The following is a 24,330-nucleotide window of genomic DNA, read 5'->3' as shown; positions in this document are numbered from 1 at the left end:
CATTGCAATAAAGCAAAATGCTCTGAGCCACACTGGGGTTAATGTATAATATCCACACACCAACGTATGTTGATGGTTGGACTTGATCTTGCAGATCTTTTCCAGCTTCAGTGATTCTATGATCCCGAATGTGTCAGGGTTATAAGCATGCATTGTTTGGGAAATTCATATGGGTTAAGTGCTGCTGGAGCCCGAAAGTCTGCACAAGGACTCTTTTCTAGCTACCTACCCCAGAACAAGAGAACTTTTGAGCTAAAATCTTGGAGGTCAGAGTGAGTTGCTTGTGAGCTCTACTGCCATAGCAAATCCTTGCCCAATACTACTTATTAATCATAGAATCACAAGGTTGGAAAGGACCTACAAAATTATCTAGTCCAACCGTCCTCCCTTTACCATATCTCATCAATCAAAGTTGGATCCACCAAACATAGGATACTGGAACAGAGCAGCAGCATTTTAGGGAGGGATGGATACCTTAGTGTAATCATGTAGTGTAATCATGTATACATAAGAGCACTGCTGTTACAGGATGCCTGGAGCCCCAAGCAGTGCAGCCCACTGGCACTGTATGGCCATGTAGATGTGGTTTATGTGCAGGTGCTAACATGGAGGCTGGTGGGAAACCAAGCCAGACTGTGCCCAAGTGTATTGTATGTTCTTTTAGCGGACTAGGAAGATGTGCCTTGGTAGTACAAGGGCCTGACAGCAGTCTGCTCCTTAGCTGAGCATCCTGGCAGGTCTTGCTCTGCAAGAGGGAGAACGAAACCCATTGGGAATGGTGAGATGGTGAGGGAGTGTCTGCCTTTGGAGGGCAGCAAGGTGTGGGGCCTTGGCTCACTGCAGGCTGCTGCTCACGCGCTGCAGAACTGCTGGGTGATCCCCTAGACGATTAATTTCACCATCCCCATGCCTCAGTTTTCCCCTTTTTAAAAGGGAGAATGGCTCCGTCGGAGCCCTGTTGCAGGGGAAGGTGTTGTTCCTCAGAGGGAACACAGTATTGGCGGACAAATAGGGTTTGCCCCACAGTTCTCTTCTTCCTCTCTGAAATATCACAGAGTCCAATGAACACACTGAACAGAGATTAATTTTCTTCATGCCTAAAGCTCACAACCAGCTTATCAGGAGAGCACGAGGTGCAGAAAGCAGCACCTCCAGCCCCACACTTCCCATGCAGCCTTTCCTCCTGAGCAGAGCCAGAGAAATAGATGAGACTCAGTCACAGCCAATCCTACAGTAATTTCTCCAAGTTCCTTTGCTCATCTGGCTCCGCTCTGTGAATCATTTCGTGTGAAAATAAAAAAGCCTTTTATTATTATTATTTTTGCCTTTGATACTGAAAGCAGCCAGGAGGATAATTGGAGTCTGGAAGGTGCAGCAGCTATCGAGCAGTCTCAGCCCTTGCAGACCTCTGATGCACTGTACAACTCCAAGGAGAGTTACAATTACTTCCTGGTGACCCTGGACAACGATTTCTCTTGTAGCCACGTGGAAGAAAATCTCTCTGATCCTTTTGGTTGTGATTTTGATCTTTTTGCGTGTGAGGGTTTTTTTGCTCTTAGTTTTTTTTTTTCCTTCTGAACTTGATCAGAGTCTGTCCTATCTCTGATTAAAGGGTGATTTTCTTTTCTGACGCCGCGAGGAAAAGCTGTGCTTCTGACCTCTAAAACAATATCCCTGGCGAGAAGGAAGATGTTGGGGTTCTGGTGTCCTCAGCAGCTCGATGCAGAGCTTGGAATCATAGAATCATAGAATCATAGAATCACCAAGGTTGGAAAAGACCTAAAAGATCATCCAGTCCAACCTTTCTCCTATTACCAATAGCTCCCACTAAACCACGTCCCTCAACACAACATCCAGTCATTCCTTGAGAGCCTAATAAAGCAGAACAGCTGATTTAGGGGATCTTGATGAGCTCCTTGCACAGGGAAGATGATGATTTCATAGCTGGGGACTGTCTTGGGCCAAACAAACAGGAACAGGCTGCCCAGGGAGATGGTGGAGTCACCATTACTGGAGGTGTTTAAAGGAAGAGGAGATGGAGTACTTAGAAATACAGTCAAGTGGGCACTATTGGTGGTAGGTGGATGGTTGGGCTAAATTACCTTAGAGGTCTTTTCCAACCTTAATGTCTCTATGGTTCAATTAAAACACAGGACCTCAGCTGCTCCTCACACACCTTGCCCTCCAGGCCCTTCTGTATCTCCGCAGCCCTCCTTGAGATGCTCTCTAATAGCTTTATGTCCTTCTGATATTGCTGTACCCACGGAAGATGGACTACCTGAACCAAATGGCTTCTTCCTTCCTCAGCCTGGGATCAGCTTTATTTTGGTTCAGATGCCACCTCGAAGAGCTGGCTCCCAGATTTCTGCCTGGGAACATGGCAGTAGGCTCCAGTGCATCTCTTCACAGCACTGAAATGGTATGAATTCACTGGAAAGAGCCAAGGTGTTTCTAAAGGACATTTTCTGTTCTTAACTTGACATTTTCTGTTCTTTTCATAAAATATAATAGCACATCAGAGGCTGCATGAAAAACCCTCCCGGCAAGTGGCAGCTCCAGTGATGGAGAGGATTGTGCTTGTGATGTCTCTTTCACGCACCCTTCTATTAACAGAAGCTTTTCATGGGAAAAGGGGAGGCTGTACAAAACCCAATCTCCCACTGCTTCAAGGTAAGCCAGGCCCTTTCCTTTGCTCAGCAGTGCCTTAGAAATGAGAGTCAAAGACTTTCTGGATCTTGCATGGGGATCACAGCCCTGCCCTCACTTCCCAACCTTACCACTGGTAGCTCTCAGCAAGGGATCCAATGCCTGCTGGGGAAGTGACTGCTATGGGATCCACCATGGTTTTGGGGATGCAAAGGAGGGAGTACTGATGTCTGGTGGTGGTGGGAGAGTAAAACTGGAGGAATCTTGCCTGAATGATGGTGAAAACCCTTCTGGTCTCGCTGGGTACATTGGCAGGTAAATTCATCAGACTTTGTGGCTAAATTGAGCCTTGGTTGTCTCAGTTCCGCTCTTCAACTGTGCCCCATTTTGGACCCATTTTCTCTCCCAGAGAGGCTCTCATTTGGGATGGGGATGTCAGCAAACTGCTGTACCCACAAGTGTTGTTCACACTGTCCTTGCAGCACATCTGTTCACTGGTGGTGGCTGTTGGTAACGCTGGAGCCTGATTCATCTATTTAATGGTTTATTGAAAAGAGCAGTGCTTAAAGAAAATTAATGGCTGCAAGTTGAAAGAGCTGCTTGATACATACAAAAAGCAACATATAACTGCCTGTAAAGGACACGATGTCCACTAGTAGCTATGGAGTCCATAGATCAAATACTGCTCTGACCAGCTCTGCTCTGACAGTGGATCGTTTCTCTGAGAGCACGCATATTAATTTCTTTCCAATAAATACTTCTGTGCCTTCTCTGAAAGCCATTGGATTTCTGCCATAGACTTTGGCAGAACTAAGATGCGCTCTGCCCTGCACTTCCTTGCAGCAAGCTGCCTGGATGGTAGGAGTGATGCTCCTGGGCAGAATAGGCTGCAGCACTGATGAAGACATGGCTCTCAGCTGGATTCCAGGTTTCTAGCACCCCCCAACACACACAAGTCCACCAACAGCTCAGACCCAGCACTACTAGCATCTATCTTCAGAAAAAAACATAGTGGTCACTGTAACTGAGGTTCCTCCACTACCTTCGTGCTTTATTAACAAGCACAGCCTCATCAGCTGTGATGGAGCTGATGCAGTTCACACCAGCAGAGATGCAGCTGGGTGTAATTGTCCCATGTGCTTTATAGACAGGCTACTCTACACTTGGTGGTGGTTGGGTGGGCAAGATGGTGCTTGGAGAAGTGTGGGATGGGCTGATGCACAGCTGGCTCTTGTTCCTCATAAGGAAGAGCTGCAGCTGATCTCTTGGTTTCCAGATGAAATGGAGGTGGATTTTTACAAGTTCCATTTTCTAAACACATGGTAAGCTCTTAGAAATCACTCTCTTTAGCTCAGTCTGGCAAAGAATAAGTATAGCTTTGTTCTGTCTTGTTTATTGAGCTGGTTTGTGATCAAATGAGAAAGGGCACCTGCATCCTGTGAGCAGCTGACCTAGAGGTGGACTGCTGCACCTTGACTGTAGGATGGGTTGTAATGGAAGCTTACATATGTGTTGCCTCATGGAAGTCCTGTGTTTTCAGATCACTTCTGGTGTTGGGATCCTACACTGACTCAAAGCATGTGGCTATTGCTCTGCAGTGAGGCAGGTGCTCACAAACATGTTTGGATTGTCTCTCTGGAAGAATAACTGGTGCAGGCTATTTATTTCTTTCCTCTGAATGGAGTGTTATGATAATGTGTTGTGCACAACCTCTACACAGCTCTACCCCTTGGTTGAAAGCCTTATGGAAGAGGAGACTAGTTGGCTTAGGGGCCCTTCCTCTTACAGGGCATGTTTTTCTGACTCTGATGGAGAAGGGAGGCTGCAAATAGTCGTGTTTTCTTGAGTGGACACATTGGAATCTCAGATCACTGCTGCAGATCCTCATACAGGGTAGGCAGCTATTTGTTAGACTGGATTGTTTCCTGCAAGCTGCAACAATATTCCTGGTGTTTTTCTCTTTACCATGATTGGAGTCTCTCGTGTTGGGGTTCTACCACAATAATGTCAGTGAGTTCGTGGCATTACTCATGATTGCTTTAGGTCAAGTAAAAGGAAACTTGTCTGCAGCGCTACCAGTGTGTTTCTATTAAGCAGCCTTAGGGCTCCACTCAGTTCTTAATGGAAAGGAATGCTATTATCTGTGTCATATAGATGGAGAAAATGGTCACGTTTGGGTGGGAATCTTGTTAAAAATCACTTGGCAGAGGTGGGATCAGTTCAGTGTTGTAGCTACAGACTGCAATAGTTAACATGAGCATGAAGATGGAGAAGATCAAAATGAGCAACGTGAAGGAGCACTTCTGCACTGAAGTCCAAGCGGCCGTAACAGTTAAAATCAGGAAAGATTGCCTTTATTCCAATGTAGAGTAACTTTAACAGACATGAATTGCAAACGGGCTTTCAGAAATGCTGTCCAGAGGTGGTTACGTGCTGTGATGATTGATGGATTGAGTTCTTAATGCTCCCTTTGGGTTTACTGTAAGCTGCTCACACTTATTATAGATCTCCTATATTTAATTTTGTTATCAAGTTAATTGTATTTTCCCTAAGAGCTCCAGCAGCCTGCTGTGTGTTACTGTGTCCGTGCCAATGAACTGCTCCACTTATTGGCTAATAACTGGCTGTGTGCATTTTTCCTTATGAATGCAATCTCCCTAAATGTTTCAGGTAACGCCGTCTGTGTCAGTATTCTTCTGGCTTCTTATTCAGCTTACCTTACTTTGAGCACTGTAATGTTTTGACTTAACTAAAGGCTTAGTGCCCCTTCTGTGCTTACTCTGTGTTTGAACTCTAAATAGAAACACTTCTGGTTTGTGGAAGTCAGTGTAATTGCTCCCGTTTGCTCACTATATGTGTGAGCAGATCTTGAACTCAAGGCTGAGAAAGATGGGCTCGGTCAAGCTGTGCCATGCAGGTGGGGTAGAAGCATGAAACTTCCTTGTGTGTGTGTGTGGTTTTCTTTTACTTTTTGCTTCTATTGGTGTTCTGGTAATGCATTATGGGGCATTCCCAAATGCTCGACCTTATTATTCACATAGTCAGTGGTTATACCAACTGCTCCTGGGACAGATACAGCAGCACTCGTGCTGTGAGTGGCCAGTCTGGGGCGATGCACACCCAGCACTCACTTTACAAGGATGACATGTGTGGTTGCTGGGTAGGAAGAGCACTGAGGTGGCCTTAAGCACCTCAGCTGTGACTAATATGTTCAGTCAAATTTCATTTTCCCGTGCTAGTAAAAATTCTGATGCTGATTGGAGAGACACCACAAACTCCCTGTGTGTGCATTGCTATAATATAGCTCTTTCCTCTCTTATTACTTACGTGTTCCATCATTCCCCAGACAGTGCTGGGATGTGCTAAATGCTTTAAAGCTGCACAGACGGTCTCTGTGGAGGATTTCATTTGGCGGAGTCACTGCTGGAGAAGCAAAAGGAGCAATAAGCTGGCGATGGCCAACGTCTGTGTGAGATTACTCTTCCCTTCCTTTAAAAGTAGTAGTTGTCATTTTTATGTCTATCCACAGATAATCTGTAGGCAAAGCCTTTCAGTTCATATCAGGCACACTCAGGTCAGGGTGTAGCTATTGCAAACTGCTCTCTGACTTTGACCAAAGCTACTGAGAGTTGCAGAAGACCTCAGAGTCTCCATCTGAAGTTGATTATTTTGTCTTACATTTTGATTTTTGGCCTCAAATATCAGCTCGAGGTATCTGTTCTGACCAACAGATACATTCACCATGGAAAGAAAAGAACCTGGTGTGCCACTGGTGTACTTTCTGATCCTGGGTGAATGCAGATCTGAACTCACACTGCTGCTTAGTATCTTCTTTCTCTTCTTTTCTATGATCTGGTGGATGTTTTCCTATTTGTTCAGAGAAGCTTTTGGAGAGGGGAACAGCCATGATTTGTATCACTGTACTGGTGGCTGAGAGACTCTGATTTAGACATGGGTTATGGATGTATAAATCCCCACACTGCATCATGAATGCTATTAGCATGTCCAAGCCCAGCTAACTCTTCCAGCCTCAGCAGCGCTGGACAAAGAGAGCAGCATGGGAATGATCATTAGACAGGAATAAATAACAAATCAGAAAACATAGTGTGGCTTTTCTATAATACACAGTATAGTTGGTTTTTGCAGTGTGTGCGCAGTTCAGCTCCCCTGCCTTGGAAAGGACAGGCAAAGTGAAGGACATCAAAGATGAATGAAGGTGCAGAGCAAGATACGTGCTAGGAAAAATGGCAAGAGAAAAAGAGAGGGACTGAGTATGATGGAAGTTTGTTAAAGTATCAGTGGTGTGGGCACAAGCAGTTAAAGACTTTTTTGTAATACAGGCCTGTGGGAAGAGAAGTTCTTTCAAGTAGGAGGCAATGAGCCCAGCTGTAATCAAACAAGTCAGCAAGAAGTCAGCTTCTCTGCCTTAGTGATGGAACAGCACACGGGGAGCAGTTGGTTCCTTGAGGAGATGCAAAGCAGCCCCAGGGGCAGGGGAGGTGGTCCAGGCCTTTGGTGTGCAACTGGCAAGGCCTCAGTGTCAGTTATTACTTTTGTTGGTGTTTCACTTCCAGCTGTGCCACAGTAAAGCAAGCAAAGCAGAAGGAGTGATGGGGAGGTCTCTTGTCATGGGATAGTCTAGGCTGGGAGGGACCTTTAAGCACATGTAATGATTCTATTACTTAGCCTGTTTCCTTAGCTTTTGGAAGTGGGGCAACTGCACAGGGGGATTAGCCAGGCCCATTTTGAACAGCTGGTTTGGGTATGGGGTGAGCTTTGAATAGGTGGATAAAATATGGTGACACGGGCAACATCTAGTATGGCATTTCTGAACTTTTTAATGCTCGACTTTGTGACCTTAACAGTAATGAACTGGATTCTCAATGTAATAAATAGAGAGGTAGCAACAGAAGTTTCAGAGACACAAAACATCCCCTTGAAATGGAAGCGTTTGATTTATACCACAATGAAATAGCTAGCAGGGAGGTAATTTATTACAAACAAAAGAAAGTGACTGGAAGGCCTTATCCTTCATACAGAATGCTGGGAAATACTTATTACCATTCTAACTTTCAATACAGTAATAGTCACAGCCCTGGGATTAGCAAGCTTATTTCTTTTGGGAGATTAGGCCAACAAATGTGTCAGTTCCACATTACACTTCAAGTAGAAAGGCAGCACAGTGCTGGTTGCAACAGGAGTAGTTTTCCTGCCCTGCAGACTTCTGCCCAATGCTGTTGCTCTGTCAGACCTTCTGTAGGGCTGAAAACCCTTTCAAAGAGATCTCAGCGCCACACCAAGAACCCTTTTTTGTCTTTAAATTCTTTTTAGTAAATAGAAACACTTGGATCTCATAAAGAAAAAGGCTCGAACACTGTGAGAGGGAGCAGAAGAAAATGAATCACCAGCAGACACTCAAAATGTTGATGGCAAGTTGCAGTGCTTTAGGAAACAGGAAAGAGCACCACAATTTAGAAACAATTTATTTTGCTAAAGACAGTAACAGCTGGCTCTGTTCCTGATGGAAGATTCAGTAATTTCTGTGATGAATAGCAGATATTTTTGATGTTATCCAGGTCAGTATTTCAATATGATAGCTTGTTCTGGCTGTAGAATGCGTTGGTTGATGCTGAGATTTGACAAGCCCTGTTAGTTATACAAGCCAGGCTGATCATGTCACCATTGAAGACCATATTTAAAAGACAGCAATACTGAATGTAAGATTGTTAAGGGAAAAACAGGCTGCTGCTTTCCTCTGATTCTGGTCTTGTGGGTCACATTTGATTATAGCTTGTACAAGAAGAGAGAACTAGCTGGAACTAAGGTTGATATTGTGAAAAAGAAGGTGAAAGAAAATGATTTTCTCATCATTACAGCATCCAGGACCATTTCCCTGTTGTTCAGGGATTAGATGGACTCTCTTGTGGGAGTCTTCAGGTACAGAATGACTACAGACAGAGCTGGTTGCCCAGCCTGTGAGGGAGACTTGATGCAATGATCTCTTGATGCTGATTCAGGTGTAGCTTTAGGTGGCTTTAGGACCTGGGATCTGGGGACCCCTGGAGTTGTTAAAGACTGGGGTCATGCAGATGCACACCTGGGTCAGGTCAGTCCTGAATTCACTGACACTACCTCCAGGTAGAAAGTAACCAGAGCTCTCAAATATCCTTGTCTTTGTTTGCTGGTACTGGGCAGCCTAGTTCATTTTCTATTATATTCTATGAAACTATGTATGGTTTGATCAACACAGGCTAAGGGGCTTTGTTATAAATAAGGATGTCAGGCTGAAAGGATTCCCAGCTCCTGTTAGCAGTCTGAAAAGCTCTTTAAATGCGACGCCATTGAGAAGAGAATTGAGGTGTCTAACACTAACAATTGAAGCACTCAAATGAAAAAGGCTGCAGGTTATGTGACCCTGAGGGAAGAAACAACTTGGAAATGTTCATGGAAGCAAGAAAAGTTACCCACAGAACAGTCAGGGTAGCAAGGGTTATCTCTTTGGGCAGAAATATACCTCCAAATAGCAGAGCTCAAGCAGAAAGCAGAGAGGCAGCCATAAAACACGCAGTGCCAGGAGTGACAGCCTGGATGCAATTAGATCTGCAGTTTCTCCTAAGCTTTCTCCTTGCATGCAGTGATAGAGCCCCAAATGGCAGAGCCGTGGTTGGTGTTGAGGAACAGAGCCCAGTGCCAGCCTCCCCTTTGGTATAAAGGAATGGCTGAGAAATTATACCAGCAGAGGGAGCGGGACACCAGATTTCTTCCTTACAGATACATCCGACCCAAGCAGTTTCCAGAGGGAAAGCAAATGTTAAAAGCCGTATCTTGCCCTCTGATTGCTTAGAGAAAGCATCCGTTGGTGTAAGTTTTCTCCCATGGATGTGAAGCAGAAGCAAAGTATGAAATTCATATCTGAAAGTTTGCATTGTGGGGACTCCTGTAGGAAAAATGTCAGTGTTTTTTAGGGTACTGGTCATCAGTGATTCTAGATTTGGGGCACATGAGAGAAATGCTATGGATTCCATGTGATTTATCGAAGCGGCAAGCATGTTTTCAAGGGAGATGTGCAAACTCAGCTAATCTGAGTGCTCACCTTTGGCCTCTGAGTAGTGCTGCTCTGTAGCCTCCCAGGTGCAATTCAGATAACTCAAGACATGAGGTCAGCAAACGTGTTAAACATGAGACAGTGTGACAGGCTGCTCTTCTGGCTCCAGGGAGTACATATGACTTGGGGTGAAGTATCCTATAGAGGCATCAGGATGGCTCTTAATTGTTTTTCACATTAAGTTGTACATGGGCCAGCTATGTAGAGGTGTCATTGAGGGCTTGATTCATGCGGAACTTCAGAGGTAGTTGGGATGTGCTAAGATACACAATGTGGTCCCAGCTGCCAGCATAGGAAGATATCTATCCTTAGATCCTCTGTCAGACCTGCCAGCAATCTACAGTTTTATTACAGACAACACCAGACTATGATGTCCTGGTCAATGGATTGAGCCCTGATTCATATTAAGTAAAGCTTTCTGCCTTCTGGAGTGAAAGTGCAAGTGATGGCAGACTGACCATGAAGGGCCCTTAGGGAGAAGCTGCAAGCTCTTGTCCGAGTGCTGGGACTGCAGAGCCTTGGGGACATGTGTCACCCAGCTGCTCACTGCAGAGCAGGACATGGTCAGTAAGGCAACTTCTCCCTGTAAGCACCTTGCACAAATTCAGCCTAGGATATCCAGAGGAGATGAGGTTCTATTGTTTTACAGGGTATTGATTTAAAGGACCTGGGAAACCTGAGGGACAGGACTGAATTTTACAGCTGAGATGAAGTCACATTGCTTGTTTTAATCTCTGAGCTTTTGGTATATCCAGACTCTCTCCCAGAATGAATGGTAGAGGATAAAAGATCTTCCTTTTTGGCTCAGGTGACCAGAGCAAGGAGTCTGAAGGAATGGACTTGATACAGTCAGGGAGGGATGTGGGAAGGAAGAGCTGAGGACAGACTGACAGCTGCTGCTCAGCTAATGCCTTACGTACCATTGGGAGTTTTTAGGGCTTATTGAGCTGATCTGAAGATACTGGAGCTTGTACAGCGATGCCATGTGAATGGCTCATTCCATTTGCTTCTTTGCTGTGCATACAGAGAACAAATCTCTGCCACACGGAGGTAGTAGAGATTTTTGGGTTTTCCCAAGTACCTTTTCATGAACTCTCTTTATCTCCTTCAAACAGCATCTGGGAGACTTTATAGGTACAGATGTATTGAAAGGACCAGGACTTCATCATCTGCAAAAGAGCTCTTTTGTAAGGCTACCCAGTGTTGCAGATATTTTAGTGTTATCTGGGCTGTTGTTCATTGTGGGTCCTGCTGTGCTTCCTGCTGGTGTCAAAAGCAATTGAAAAGCTGGCACAAAAGATCACAGGAAAGAAGAGAGATGAAGTATGAAGTCAGTACTGTCCTGGCTGCCAGACCTCAGGATTCTCTATGTCAGAGCACCAGTGTGCTATCTTCCCAATGGCACCAGCCACCAATTCAAGGGATAGGGAGAGAGATCCAAATCTTACCAGGTGCTCAGTAAATCAGAAATGAGTCTTATCACAGCTGATTTCTGAGTCATACTATAGAACTCAAATTCATCCATGTCTCCCAACTGCCGCAGACTGTTCAGAGATAGAACTGGAGCTGGAAAAGACCACTAAGAACACCAAGTCCAACCAACACCCATCACCACCAGGTTCCCTAAAGGTTCCCTAAACCACGTCCTTTGTTTCCACATCTACCCTCTTCATGAAAGCAACAACCAGCACAATTTGGACAGTTCCCCCCCTGCCCCATGCTGGAGGGCACCCACCAGGAACACAGCTCTGCAGAAAGGAGCTGGGGATCCTGGTGGATGCTAAATAGAACAGGAGCCAGTTGTATGCCTTTGCTGCTAAGAATATAGCATTAGGCAAAGCTGATTGAGGGAGGTAGTCCTTCTCTTTTGCTCTGTGCTGGTGAGGTCACACCTGGAGTGCTGAGTCTGGTTCATACTACCAGCCCAGTATGAGAGACCTGGGCATTGTGGAGAAATCCAACTTAGGGCTATAAGCAGCTCTGCTACAAGGAGAGGCTGGGGCTGCTCAGCCTGGGGCACAGGAGATTCTATGTGTGTCCATAAACACCTTAAGGGAGAAGCAGAGAAGATGGAGAGGTTCTTGTTAGTGGTGCCCAGTGCCAGGGCAAGAGGCAGTGGGCACAAACAGAGACACAGGAGGCAGGAAGACCTTCTTTAATTGAGCAGCCACTGCACAGGCTGCCCAGGGGCTGTGAGGTCTCCTCCTTGGTGATCTCCAACAACAACCTGGACGTGGGCCTGAGCACCTTGCTCTTGATGTCCCTGCTGGAGCAGGGGTTGGGCCAGATAGATCCAAAGGTGCTGCCAACCTCAGCCATTCTGTGGCTCTTCTCTGTTTCTTCTCTCTTTGAAACAGACATCAATACGTTGGCAGTGTTACTGCTGAATAAATGCTTCCAGGAAATGATTGATAACGTGGGTCAGAAGAGTAACTACCTCCCTTCGTTATTTGGAAACAAAAGCAATGAGTACTGTGAAAGCTCTTTTCTTGCTAGCTCTACTTATAATAATTGGCAAGAGCTGAAGACTTGCATTTTTATACATCTTGGGAGCAAATGCCAACTATCCCTCTGCTTCTTTGTTCCCCAAGTGGATCACAGCATGTGCATTCATACAAATTGCTTTGGAGCGTGGGGACAGTTTCAAGCTGCACTGTTGTCTGTGCCCAACAGATGCATGCTTAAAAGATGTACACAAGCTGCTTCTTCAGGAGCTAATCACAGAATGAACATGCTCAGCCTTGTAGTGCATCTTCTGCCCCTGTTCTGCTCTAGGGTGTAAGCTGGTCCCCTCCAGGATGTGGTTTACATCTAAGTTTGGGAGCAGGAAGGCATTCTTTTTTATTGTCACTGTTTCAGTGTTTGCACAGACACATCTCAGTTGTTGGCCTCCTCTTTATTCAAAACTCCTGCTCCTTTCAGTTCAGTTTTCTGCACTCTTCCACTTCTCTTCCTTGTTTTTCTGCTCTCATTCTGTTAATTTTCCTGCAGCTTTCTCCTCCATCCCTAATATCACCTTCGTATCTTATTTTCACAAAGGGTTGGCTGTTTCTTGTTCTGCTTCCCTTCAATGAAGTCAACTGGCATTAAAGAAAAGCCAACTGCCTTGCTGTTAAAACCTGTTAATATTTGGTGATGCTCTGAAATATTTTGGAACCTGCCCACAAATTTTGTTCCAAGCTGGAAGCTCCCCAGTTTTCAAACAGAGGGGAAGAGCTCTTAAAACCGAGCTGCCAGCTTGAAGCATATTTACACTGAATGGTTTCATATTGCCAATGAGTCCTTTTTGACCTTGATGTCAGCACAGAGACTAGTCCATCCTTCACCCTTTGTGGGCGTGAGAAAGAGCTGGATATGCTCCGGTGACAGTTAGAGGACCTGTAAGCATTATAGGCTTTCTGTTCCCTATCTGTGGGTCCACCACCATTTTTTTTTTGCTAGTTCTACACAAGCACAGCTTCATTAGTTGGAGAGGAGCACAGGGCCCATGACTTACAAAGTAATTCTATTGCTGTAACATGGAGAGAAGTTATATTTGCCATGAGTTTTTAAAGATGTGTTGAGTTGCAGTCCAAGCTGAATTGACAAATCCTTTTGGAAATCCCAATCGGAATGAAAATGGTTAATTTGGAGCAATTAACTTGTCATTACTTTTTTTTTTTCCATCTGAAAGCCATTTTCCTTCCCTAAGCCTGTTGTTGATCTGCTTTAGGCAGATCACTTCAGCTCTAAGTGTTTTTGCTGCCTCTTTTGCCCCTTGTCTTTCCCTAAACTCATCGGGCTGCATCCAGTGTGAGGACATAGTAAGCTTGGTCACCACTAGGTCTCGAGAGCATCTTGCAACATAAGTAAGGATCTGAAAAGTAGGCAGTGATGCTTCTCCTCTTGTGGAGAAAAAAATGAAACCAACACAGTCCCCCCCCAAAAAAAAGAAGGCAGATAAGGAAAGTTCTGCTCCTTCAGACTGTGCTTGTGTGAGGATACTCGCTCTTTCAAGAGTCTTTTCAGCTCCAGCACCATCCTGTGGGATTTGAAAGACAGCTGTGAAATATACCCAGAACCTTGTTCCTTTCTATTTGAAGCTGTCTGGGAAAGCTGTGAGCAGCAAAAAAAAAGACACCAGAACTGTCTGTCTGCAGAATCAGCAAGATGGTCAGGAGACATCTACATTGTTCTCTGATTTGAGAGGTTATTTTTGCAACCGTATGGCCTGGAGTTAAACAAGACTTTTAACTATGGCTGAATTCCGTGTCCATTAATGGTGGCTCTTATTTTTTTTTCCTTTAGAGAAATATTTCTACTTGTACAGCAAAGGAGGACGTTCGAGCTGCGCAGCAACAAATTCCACATGAAATTGTTGCTTTTGAAGTCCTTTTTTTTTCCTGGATCAACCCTCAGATTTTAGTCTCAAAGTGGTAAAAATACGAATCTCTCTGCAAAATCACTTCAGCGTATTTCTGCAGCTAGCAACTCTGATGGGCCTGTTAACATGGAAAGATGAAACAAATAAGTCCCCACGCGCCCTTCATCATTTCGGTGTCTTTTTTTCTTGGTAATAAATGGTAGTTCATATATCTTACTCAGCTGGGCTTCTTTGCACTCCTTTAACCGTAACTTGAAAAAAAGCCTAATTGCAAAAAGAAACAAGCAATCTGCTTCATTTTTCCTAAAAGAAGAATTGTCAGCGTAGTAGGAGTTCAGAAGCAATACAACACTGCAATTCATTGGGAGCTTTCAAGAAGACAGAGGGTACGGCTGAACAGCCATTGCACGTAGAGATCTTGGAAAGGAGCTGTTCATGAGTAATGTCAAGAATGGCTTTTCTTACATTATCAGCTAGTGATTTTTAGGCTTGCAGAGAGTGTCCTTGAAAGACTAAAGGGAAGGGAGGAGATGGAAAATGAAGCTTGAACTGAGGGATTTGGAAAGAATTTGAAGCTTACTGTAGTATCCAGGCACACTCATTTAACCTTCAAATGAACCAGTCGGATTTGTCCTTCTCAGCAAAGTAACACTTTTGAAGTCCCCAAATGTGACTTTGAGGCTGAGATCAATGCTGGTAACGTTCTCACAACACCAACTCCCACTTGGAGGCGAAACAGGGAAGGAGGGGACTTGTGGCTTATTCAGAGACTCTACACAACACAGCAGGCAAGTGATATGGGTTTTTTTTTGCATGAACTGTGTGTGTTCCTTAACTGGGACAGAGGATTCTGTGGAAGGGGGCAGAGGCTTAGCAGCTCCTACCAACCCAAAGCCAACAAATGGTTCTCGGTCACTTCTGTCCCATGGTCTGTGAAATCCTAGAGAGGTGTGAGTGACTTGGAGCAGTTTACAGATCAGAAGTAGTCAGTAGGTGTAAATTTGCCATCAGGGAGTCTGTGCTCGTGTTGAAAAAGACAAAAAAAATCCATACATTGAAAATCATTAAAAGTCATTAATCTTGATTCGTGTAACTAGCCTGAAAGGGGGTGAAGAAATGAGCAACCTCTTGAAGTCCTGAGTTATAGGTGTTTGATTTTGCACTGATTTGCAACTGCCCTTCGTATGACATAGCAGTGCAGCAGGAGATGAGAAATCATGATCAAAAGACCTTATGTGCATTTGTTATGTCTGCATTCATACGCGTGAAAACGTTGGTCTTCAAAGCACTGTATGAACACTAACCAGCTAATGACTCCCCATGCAAAGTCACTGCGATGGCTATTTTTAATACATCTATGTTTTGTTTGTGCCCATGAAGGGCTGCTTTGTGCCATGAGCTTATTTAGCCAAGCACGAAAGGAAAATGAATGTGAAAAGAGAAGGAAGCGGCGGATGTGAAATGGCTTCACCAGGTTCCCTGTACAGCAGTTAATGGAAATGGCTGGACAGAATAGGAGCAGGTGAAGTCTGAAAGCCATAAAACAATGGAAGGGATGGAAAATACTGAGTTGATTATGAGATATATTTATATCTTCTGGGCTGGGTACTAATGGTCTAGAAAAGCATAACAAGGACCAGCAGCAGGTAAAGTCAAGTAATTCAAAGCCTGATTTTGACCAATAAGAGGATTAACGTTTGGAATTTGTCACAATACCAAATGATGAACTTCTCATCTCCTTTGTTTCCAAAGGCAGGAACAGATTTAGAGGACACGCTATGGATGGAACTTAGAGCAGGTGTATGACCTCTCTGTGGGCAGTGGGTAGGTAACCACACTATGAACCTTCCTGGGGCACTGCAGAGCGCAGCTGCTGCTTCAGTAGGATGATAAGGAATGGCTTCCAGCTGCACCAGGGGAGGTTCAGGTTGGATAATAGGAAACATTTCCTCTCTGAAAGGGTGGTGATGGGGTCACATTCCTTGGAGGGGTTCATGAACTATGATGGTGGGGCACTGAATGGACATGGGCAGTACTGGTGGTAGGTGGATGGTTGGACTGGATGATCTTACAGAAGCTGGAGAGCCACGTTTTCGTGGTTTACAGACACCATTTCAGGTTGCCTTTCTCAGTGACATTAAGGCTGAAGCTATCAGTACACGGGGGCCCTCCTGGAGTCATCCCTCAGCCCTGCACACAGCAGTGGGCTTTGCTCTCTGAGCTTTGCAGGTAAGCCCGTTCCAGGATGCAGGCTGTGGCAGCTGACATGGAGCATGCAGAGCAGGGGCACGGCAATGGTCCTAGGGATGGAACACCTCCCTGCGAGGACCGGGCTGAGCGAGCTGGGGCTGTGCAGCCTGGAGCAGCGAAGGCTCCGCGTTCAGTGTCTTAAGGGGTGGCTGAAAGAAAGAAGCGGACAGACCCTTTAGCGGGGATAGCGCAAAGAGAAACAGCGCTGCGCTGAGGTTCCTAATCCCCCCACCCCTACTCCGCTCCCTTCAGCACAGCGCCGCGCACCGGGGCTGGGAGGGAGGTGGAGGGTTGGGGGGGGGGAGCGGCCGCGCTGGGCGCTGCGGAGCCCGTCCTGCACCAGGCGGCGGAGTCAGGCAGCCCCGCTACGAGCTGCGGCGGCCGTGCCTCCTCCTCCTCTTCATCCCCCTCCTCCTCCTCCTCCTCTTTCTCAGCGCTCGGCTCGGCTCCGCGTCCCGCCCGGCCGCCCCGCGAGCGGCTCCCGCCCTCTATGGATGGGAAAGCAGCACCCAACGGCGTGGCCACCATCGAGGATAGGATCTTACGGATCACGGGCTACTATGGATATTACCCGGGCTACTCCAGCCAGAAAAGTAAGGCTCCCATCATACCTCTACCCCTCCGTGGTGGGCTTCGACCCAGGAGGGGGGGTGGGCACAGCCATCCTGCATCGGGAGGACTGCGGGGATTTGGTTCTTTTTAGGGGGCTTTTATTTATAATTTCCCTCCCAGCTCAGCGCTGCTCTGGGAAAGTTTGGCTGGCGGTGGGGACTCTCGGAGCCTCAGCATCTCCCAAATGGTTCCTTTTGCTCGCCAAAGTAATCAGATTTTTCCAGAAAGGTGGGGGGTGATTGGAAGATCCGGCTTCGCCTCGCTTTAACCGGGTGAAGGTTTGAGGGCTGTAAAGGATTTTTGTAGGGCTGGGGATGTCCCAGTGCTCTGTGAAGCTGTTCCGAGGTGAAAAGTTCCTCTTAATGAAAGAAATGATTCATTTGTTTGGTGTTTTTTTTTCTATACCGCGGGGTGTGGGGGGGGGAACCGATCCATTCTGTGGTCTGAGAGTTACTTTGTACTTCGCCGACGCTTAGGGAAGGGAAATGGAGGCAGAGGGGGGAAAAACAAGAGGAAAAGGCCAAAAAACAACCAAGAAAGGAGAACGGAACCCCCCCCCCCCCCCCCCAAGCAGCCGGTGAGGTGCGGGGAGCAGCGTGGAGCACGCCTGCCTCTGCGTGTGCGAACTCCCCTTGGAATCAACGGAGGTGAGCTGCTTCCAGAACAGCGCAGTGCTCTCCAGCTGTAGTACAGCGGGGAACAGCAGCACAGCTGAGCTGCTCCTGTCAGATGGGCACCTCTGAGGGCTTCTTGTGAAGCAGAAAGGAAAGCGGAGCATGGAAAGCAGCGATGCAATTGCGTTGTGTGTCGGTTAGCTGATAAAGCAGGTGGTGGAGATGGGTGGGTGTGAGGGCCCTTTGCTGAGGTCGGTTGTCTTGCAGTTGGGAAGGAGCTGAGAGCCATCCGCAGGGATGGATGCATGGGAGTCTGAGCCAGGTGGGTCTGTGTCCTGCATTCTGCAGCAGCCTGACAGATGGACCAGAGGAAGGTGAGGGCACCAGCTTTGTACTTAGTCACAAGTTTGCTTTGGTTGCAGAATGCAGCTTGCAGCAACACTCCCACTCTCTGTCAAAATGCAGACCCGAATTCAGCATTGACAATGCGACTGTCTGTCTCAGCATGGGTGCATCAGAAGTCTGACTGCCCAGGTATAGGAGCTTTCTTAGTCCGGGAGCAGGTTCTGCAGATGTTACAAGCTGCATCTACTTGGAATTAAACAGAACCTGGAGAGGAAAGCTCACAAAACTGCTGACTCGAGAGATTTCATTGCAAATCTCCTGGTCTTTTGTGCCTCTTTGGAAGCCTGGGTGCTGACAGGGTCACCAGGCTTAAAGAGAAAACTTGCAAGTGTGGAGTGTCCTCAGGTGAATGAAAAGTATGTGTTGCTACTAAACCAGAAGCACTGCTTCAGGAAGTCTCTTTAAGTTCTCTAAACGCCATCGTTAATTCTTTGGAGTGCCTGCAGTTGGCAAATGGCTTAACTTCATGGCTGTGATTTTTTTGGGGCTTATAAAGAGTTCTAATGTCTTAAGGTTTTTGCAAAGATGTTCTGCCTTCCCTGGGGCATCTTTCATGAGGGTCAGGCCTCTTGCAGGCTCTCGGCATTGAAGCAGTGAGGGTAGCTTGTCCTTTGGTGGGTCCTGGCCTTTCTACAGTTCTCTCTGCTAATTGTTTTGTGCTCTGTTGAAGTATAAGCCCTCAAATGGGAAGTTTGTGTGACTAATTTGTAAGGTACGCGAGCTCTTGTTTTATTGCTGGGGGCGTAATTGTGTCACCACTATTCAAGTACAGTTATAGTGCAGCTGAACCCTGCCCATGCCTTTTGCTGGAGAGCTGCAGTGTGTACCAACTTTCAGGTAGGTTGCATCAAAATCCACTCCTAGTGATAGAAGAGCTGTTGTTCTGCCACGTGTCCAAATGTGTAGCACATAGAATTACCTCCTTACACTGACACCTTGTTCCTGCCCGTGTCTGAAGCGTGCTTGGGAAGAGAACAGCTGAGGATGAGCTGTGGTGCCCAGGAGGGCTTTGCTCTGTCTGCTTTTCTTCTGCTTCTCTGATAGCTGTCAGATCTCATCTAGGAGCTGGCCAGGCACCAGGTGGGAATGATATTTGGGTGATGGTGTTCTGCTGTTGGTCACCACCTTCCTTGAGGTTTCTCTTTGTCTACAACCTGCTGTGTCCAGATAGGGAAAGGGAGACTCTTGGCAAGGAGAAAAGGGGAAGGCTGGTATGGATATCAGTTGTTCTGCAGGATGTGGATCCTGGAAAAGCAACCAAAATCCCAAGGCTTTATGAATTCTACTCATGAATGACAACTCTCCCTTATCTAATTGGCATTCATTGTGTAGTTCAACATGAGAGCATGCCTAAGGTTCTGTGTGAAGGCTAAGGACTGATCACAAATGGTCAGGAAATCTAACATCAAATGTCTGTAGCGCTGACTGGCTGTTTTTAAGGGAACTGGAGCATTTCTTCTGCTTCTTCTGTATTTTTGCGTGCTAACCTACTTCAGAGTGTGCATATGATTCTGTTAATTACAAGTCAAGCACTTTTATCATTTCATTTATCCTTAAAAAAGCTGTTAGAGAAGGAAAGCGGCTTCTGTGAGCCATCTGATCAAGCAGAAGCATAGGTTTTGATCTGGTATTTGCATCCATGTATCTAGCAAAAGAACATATCCTGCATAATAAGGCGTTGGCAGTGGAGCACGACGTGATGTTTTGTGCTTTTTTTCTTTTCCTGGTTCTTTTTCCCACCACATCCACAGATAGAAGGACTGTTCCTGATCACACTTACCCTCTATCTTTGAGCATGTGGCTTGGTCCCTCAGTTCCTGCATTAATAATATATAGAGTATGTATCTATGAGATCTCAGGTTTGTGTGTGTCAATGGAGTAACTCTGAGGAAGTTCTATAACAACTTGTCTCTCTTCCAGTGAATTTCCTCACAGTTACTCCTTAATTTTCCAGGGCATAAGTGTTGATTCTGTGCTGGCATAGAACAGAGGCTCCACTCTTTGTACCCATTCCCTCCCCTTTGCCATAATTTCTCTGTTTTCTTTTTACTGCTAATACAATCATATTTAAAGCCTCCATTCTTAAGAGTATATGTTGGCTTTTTTTTTTCCCTCCCCTTGATTCTTTCCAAATGCCACCTAATCTGACTTTCGTCTCTGAATGTATTCTTATGACACAAAGTTCCTCTCCTTCCAGTCTGAACTAACAGCCTTTCTGTGCGTACCTCTTGAATTAAAACTGTTCCAGCTGAACTCTCTGTTCTCTAATCTCCATCAGTTTCACCGAGTCCACCTCCAAGTCATGTTGGTGCTGTCCAGGCTGTTAGCATTGCAGAGCTGGGTTTTTGGAGCACCGTTTTCTCTGGCTCAGACAACCGCAGCATAATGGTACTGAAACTGCAGTGGCTGCATTTGTTCTCCTGGTTCTTCACAGGGTCCATCGCCTTGTCTTTCTTACTTGGAGAGCTGGTCTCAAAGATTATTTCCACCCTTCCCTCTGCTTTTGTTTACATCTGGAGGTCTGTGTCTCACCCCAGAAGGCTCTGAATACCAGCATACAGCAGGGACTTCTTCGTTTTAACATTCCCGCATGCTGCTTTAAGCCCCTTTCTCTTCTTCACCCTTGCCTTGATAGGTATCCCAGACTTGTGCAAGCTGCTGGAAGCAGAGGCTGCTGTCAGTGACCAGCAGTGATAGGACACGCAGCTTGGCCCTGGTTGAGCACCCCTAATGCGGCCACATCATCACCTGCATCTGCTGCAGGGCTGGGGTGCTGTCACAGCTCTGTCCATAGCAGGGCTTGGAGCTGGGAGAAATACTGAACCTGCCTCTCACAGTAGCACACTTGCTGTAGGGAATAAGCTTTTGGTTTTGTTACTCTGCTAGAGCAGCTCAAGCAAGGTTTTGTGGTTTCATTTGACAGGTTAAGCCTCAAGCCAGCAATGAACTTAAGCATCTGCTTAAGTCTGAACTTGTGCTAAGCGACTGGGCTTTGACAATGTGTTTAAAGTTAAGTCCATGCTTAATTGCTTTGCTTAATAAAACTGGGATTACAGGCACGGTGAGCCAGTATCAGAGACTTGACAATTCTGCTTCCCTGCTCCCTGAACGTATGAAGGCCACGGAGGTGAAATCCAACTCCAAAACATCAGATGGAATTTTTTCCTGGCTATTACAGCAGCTGTGCCAGCAGCTTTGCTGCAGTACGAATCACATGGCAGGCCGAGATCATTTCTGTGCTTGCTGAGCACCGTGCCCCCCTGGTGGCTCATCACTTTAGTGAGAGGAACAAAGTCTCAGGCTGTTTATTGGAGGCACCCTCCTGCTTCTCCAGCAGCTTCCAGACCCCTTGGTTTCTCCACACAGAGCACGCACAGTGGGACAGACTGGAAAGCAGCTGTCATGGAAAGGGACTTTGAAGTTTTCTTTCAGTTGGGTAATCTGGAAAGGAGGCAGTGGTGCCTGAATCGGCTTCTGCGTAAGTTAAGGAGGTCTGAGGGCTATTCCAGCTAGCAACAGCAGCCCCTGTGCCAGCTGATAGCACTTGGGCTTCTGGGACTTGAGATGCATGCCTAGCTGGAAAAAGTTTATTTCAGAGCTTGGCTTGTTTGAGCCAGCCAAGATGGGAATGTGGCCACTGCTGCAAATACAGCTTGGGAGGACGAAGAGGGAGATGTAGGAAAGAGTTATTTAAACTGAAACAGCATGTTGGCACGTATACAAATGGGTATGAACAGTCCATGAATAAATTAAGGCTGAAAATTAGCAGAAGGCTGGAATTAATGGCCAAAAATTCTCTCCCAGTCTTACGTATCTAAACAAGAATTAGTTCCCAAGCTGTAAAGATGTCTCATAAATAAGTTTGCCAGGACTTAGAGAAAAAATACTCCTATTTGGCAGGGGAATCTGAGATGGTGAGATAGGGGAGAGAGATGTTAATTTGCCAGAGGTTGCACAGAGCAAGATATAATGTCTGATGGAACAATCTCTTCCAGTGCTGGTGACTATACAGCAGGCCTTGAGCTGAACCTGATCTGCCCCTAAGGTTGCTTAGAGGTGCTTTTCAGCTTTTTAGTGTCCTTTTGGAATGCACAGAAGATGCAGCCCTTATTTTGACTGGCCTAGCACTGCTTGCCCTAAATTATGTTCCCTTAAATTGCCTTCCCCGTTCACTTAGACAAACAAGTTGCAGCTCTGATCTTGGTTAAATATGGTAAAGTAACATTACAAAGTGCCGTATAGTTCTGAGCAGGCTTTTGTCTTTCTCAAGCTTACATTTTTATTTATTTAATTAGGTATTTTAGAAAGCTTGCAATAATGTCTTCTACACCTTTGGAAGCTGATGGACTTTTTTTTGCTCAACTACCTGCATAGTCGTTCACCCATGAAAGTGAATTTGTGCCTTGCTGGTTGTTGAACAACGGGTGGCAGGAGCTCTTCCTTACAAATCTGCTGCTGGATGATTGCAACAGTAAATACTGAAAATGCCTGGGGGGAAAAAAAAAGCCTTTCTTTTTGTGGCAAACGTGCAAAGGGGGGAAAAAGTGTTTAACTGGCTGCTTAAATTACTCCCCAACAGAAAGTGGACCAGCTCTAATAAGTAAGAAGAAAGATCTCTTCCTGCAGTGAGGTGCGGTGGGGTTCCTTGCTGGCTGTGTTTTGGGCCTGCCACAGGACAGGGATCTGTAACACTATGTAGGCACGTACCCAGGGTACTGCTCATACAGCAGTGGCAGAGCTTTAAGAGGGAGCATCCCCAGCACTTTGAGTGACAAGGGTGAATTTATTCAAAGGCACGCAGTCTGTGTTCAAGTCACAGGCTCTCAGTATATCTGCCATGCAAAGAAGACCTTTCTGTTATTGCTTTAGGAACACTGATTTTTTTTCCCAGACTTCACTTGCAAATATTGATGGTAAAATAGACTTGCCCTTTCCTATATTCAGTATCTATGGATCAGGTGTAGCAGGGTGAGGTAGTGAGAAATGTCTCAGTCGTCCCTTTGTAAAGGCAATGGGAAGCTGCTTTGCTCCTTTCTGATTCACTTACGAGCTAAGGAGAGGGAGTGGGGTTCAGCCCTAGGGTGGGGGATGTTTCCTGGTGCTTCTGGTGATCTCAGAGCAATTCCTTGCCTTCCAGGTGTCCCATCTATTTTGGCTGGTGCAGGCTCCCATGCCTGTTTAAGTCTACTTTGATTTCCAGTTTTACTCTTCGCAGAGGAGAGGGGAGGCAAGCACTGTCGTTGCATCTCATGGGTAAATATGATTACACTAAACCCACTGCTAGACCAGTCATAAGCCTGGCAGCGATCTCTCCATCCACAGTGAGAAGGAAATTGTAGTGTGAGGCCAACCTCTGCTCTTTGTCCTGGCATTACCACTACCTTTGTAACGGGGAAGTGGGTGTTTGTGAGACTGACATAGTGTTGCTCAAGCAGTCACCTGCTGAAGCAAGATATAGAGACCAGGTCTTCTGAGTGTTGCTATTGGTGAGGACTAATGCACACCTTTATTATTATTAACAGATTACTTGGAGGTGCTGTGCACCTCATTGAAAAACAGTTTCCTGCTGGGGACTGATTTATCATATCATTCACAGGGACGTAACTATGCAGGTCCATTACTGCTAATGGGCATCGTATACCTGGTCAATACTGAAATCCTGTGCTGTGTAAGATAAGCAAGAAACAGGGCTAGAACATGTGTTCTCTGTCGCTGTGTTTGGACACAGAAAAGTGATTGCAGTAGTTCAACACAGTGTGATTTATGTTCAGCATCTTGAAGTAAAAGGGCATCTTCTGTTGCAGTTGTTGTGTCCCTTTTTCCTTCATATGTCTGAAACCTGAGACTTCTTAATTTCATATGCAAAGCTTACCATGTGGATTCTGCAGCCCTAAAGCTGTGTGAGTGCAGATTGGGGTTTTTCTTTGCAGTGCCAGAAATAACCTGTGTATGGTGTGTTATAGGGGCTAGAGTTTGTAGCAGCTTGTGTGCAAGTGGGATGCATCCCAGTGCTCCCCCAGAGGAAATTCTTCAGTGCAAACAGCATGGATGGCAGAAAGGTGAACTGAGTTGTATTTCCATAGCATGGCTTGCACTTCTAATTGAGGAGGAATGGTTCTGCGTATGGAAAACGCTTACTCAGTTCTCCTTTCCAGGTGAGGTTGGTAACATGAAGAGTAGGTGGAAAATGATTGAACTTAATGTTTGCTGGGAACATGGGAAAGAAGAACCAGTTTCTTACTTCTTTCCAGACCGTCTGGATGGATGAAGTATCTGGAATGTCACTAAAGAAGTGCTGTTTTTCACATGTGTTGAAAAAGCTTTGGAAGAAGAAA

General features: G+C 45.9%; 1 protein-coding gene across 3 annotated transcripts in view; it reads left to right on the top strand.

The window, feature by feature from the left end:
• Nucleotides 1–16,731: 16,731 nt before the first annotated feature.
• SLC35F4 (solute carrier family 35 member F4) overlaps nucleotides 16,732–24,330 on the top strand; it is a 97,410-nt gene continuing 89,811 nt past the window's right edge. For all 3 annotated transcript variants that reach the window (XM_072337961.1, XM_072337959.1, XM_072337958.1), the window contains exon 1: nucleotides 16,732–16,957. In XM_072337961.1, the coding sequence (XP_072194062.1) occupies nucleotides 16,855–16,957 (103 nt within the window). In that variant the 5' untranslated portion in view covers nucleotides 16,732–16,854. The remainder of the gene's footprint in view (nucleotides 16,958–24,330) is intronic.

The sequence above is a fragment of the Excalfactoria chinensis genome, chromosome 5 (genome assembly GCF_039878825.1).
Source record: "Excalfactoria chinensis isolate bCotChi1 chromosome 5, bCotChi1.hap2, whole genome shotgun sequence".
NCBI lineage: Eukaryota > Metazoa > Chordata > Aves > Galliformes > Phasianidae > Excalfactoria > Excalfactoria chinensis.
This window is presented reverse-complemented; position numbering and strand designations above follow the sequence as displayed.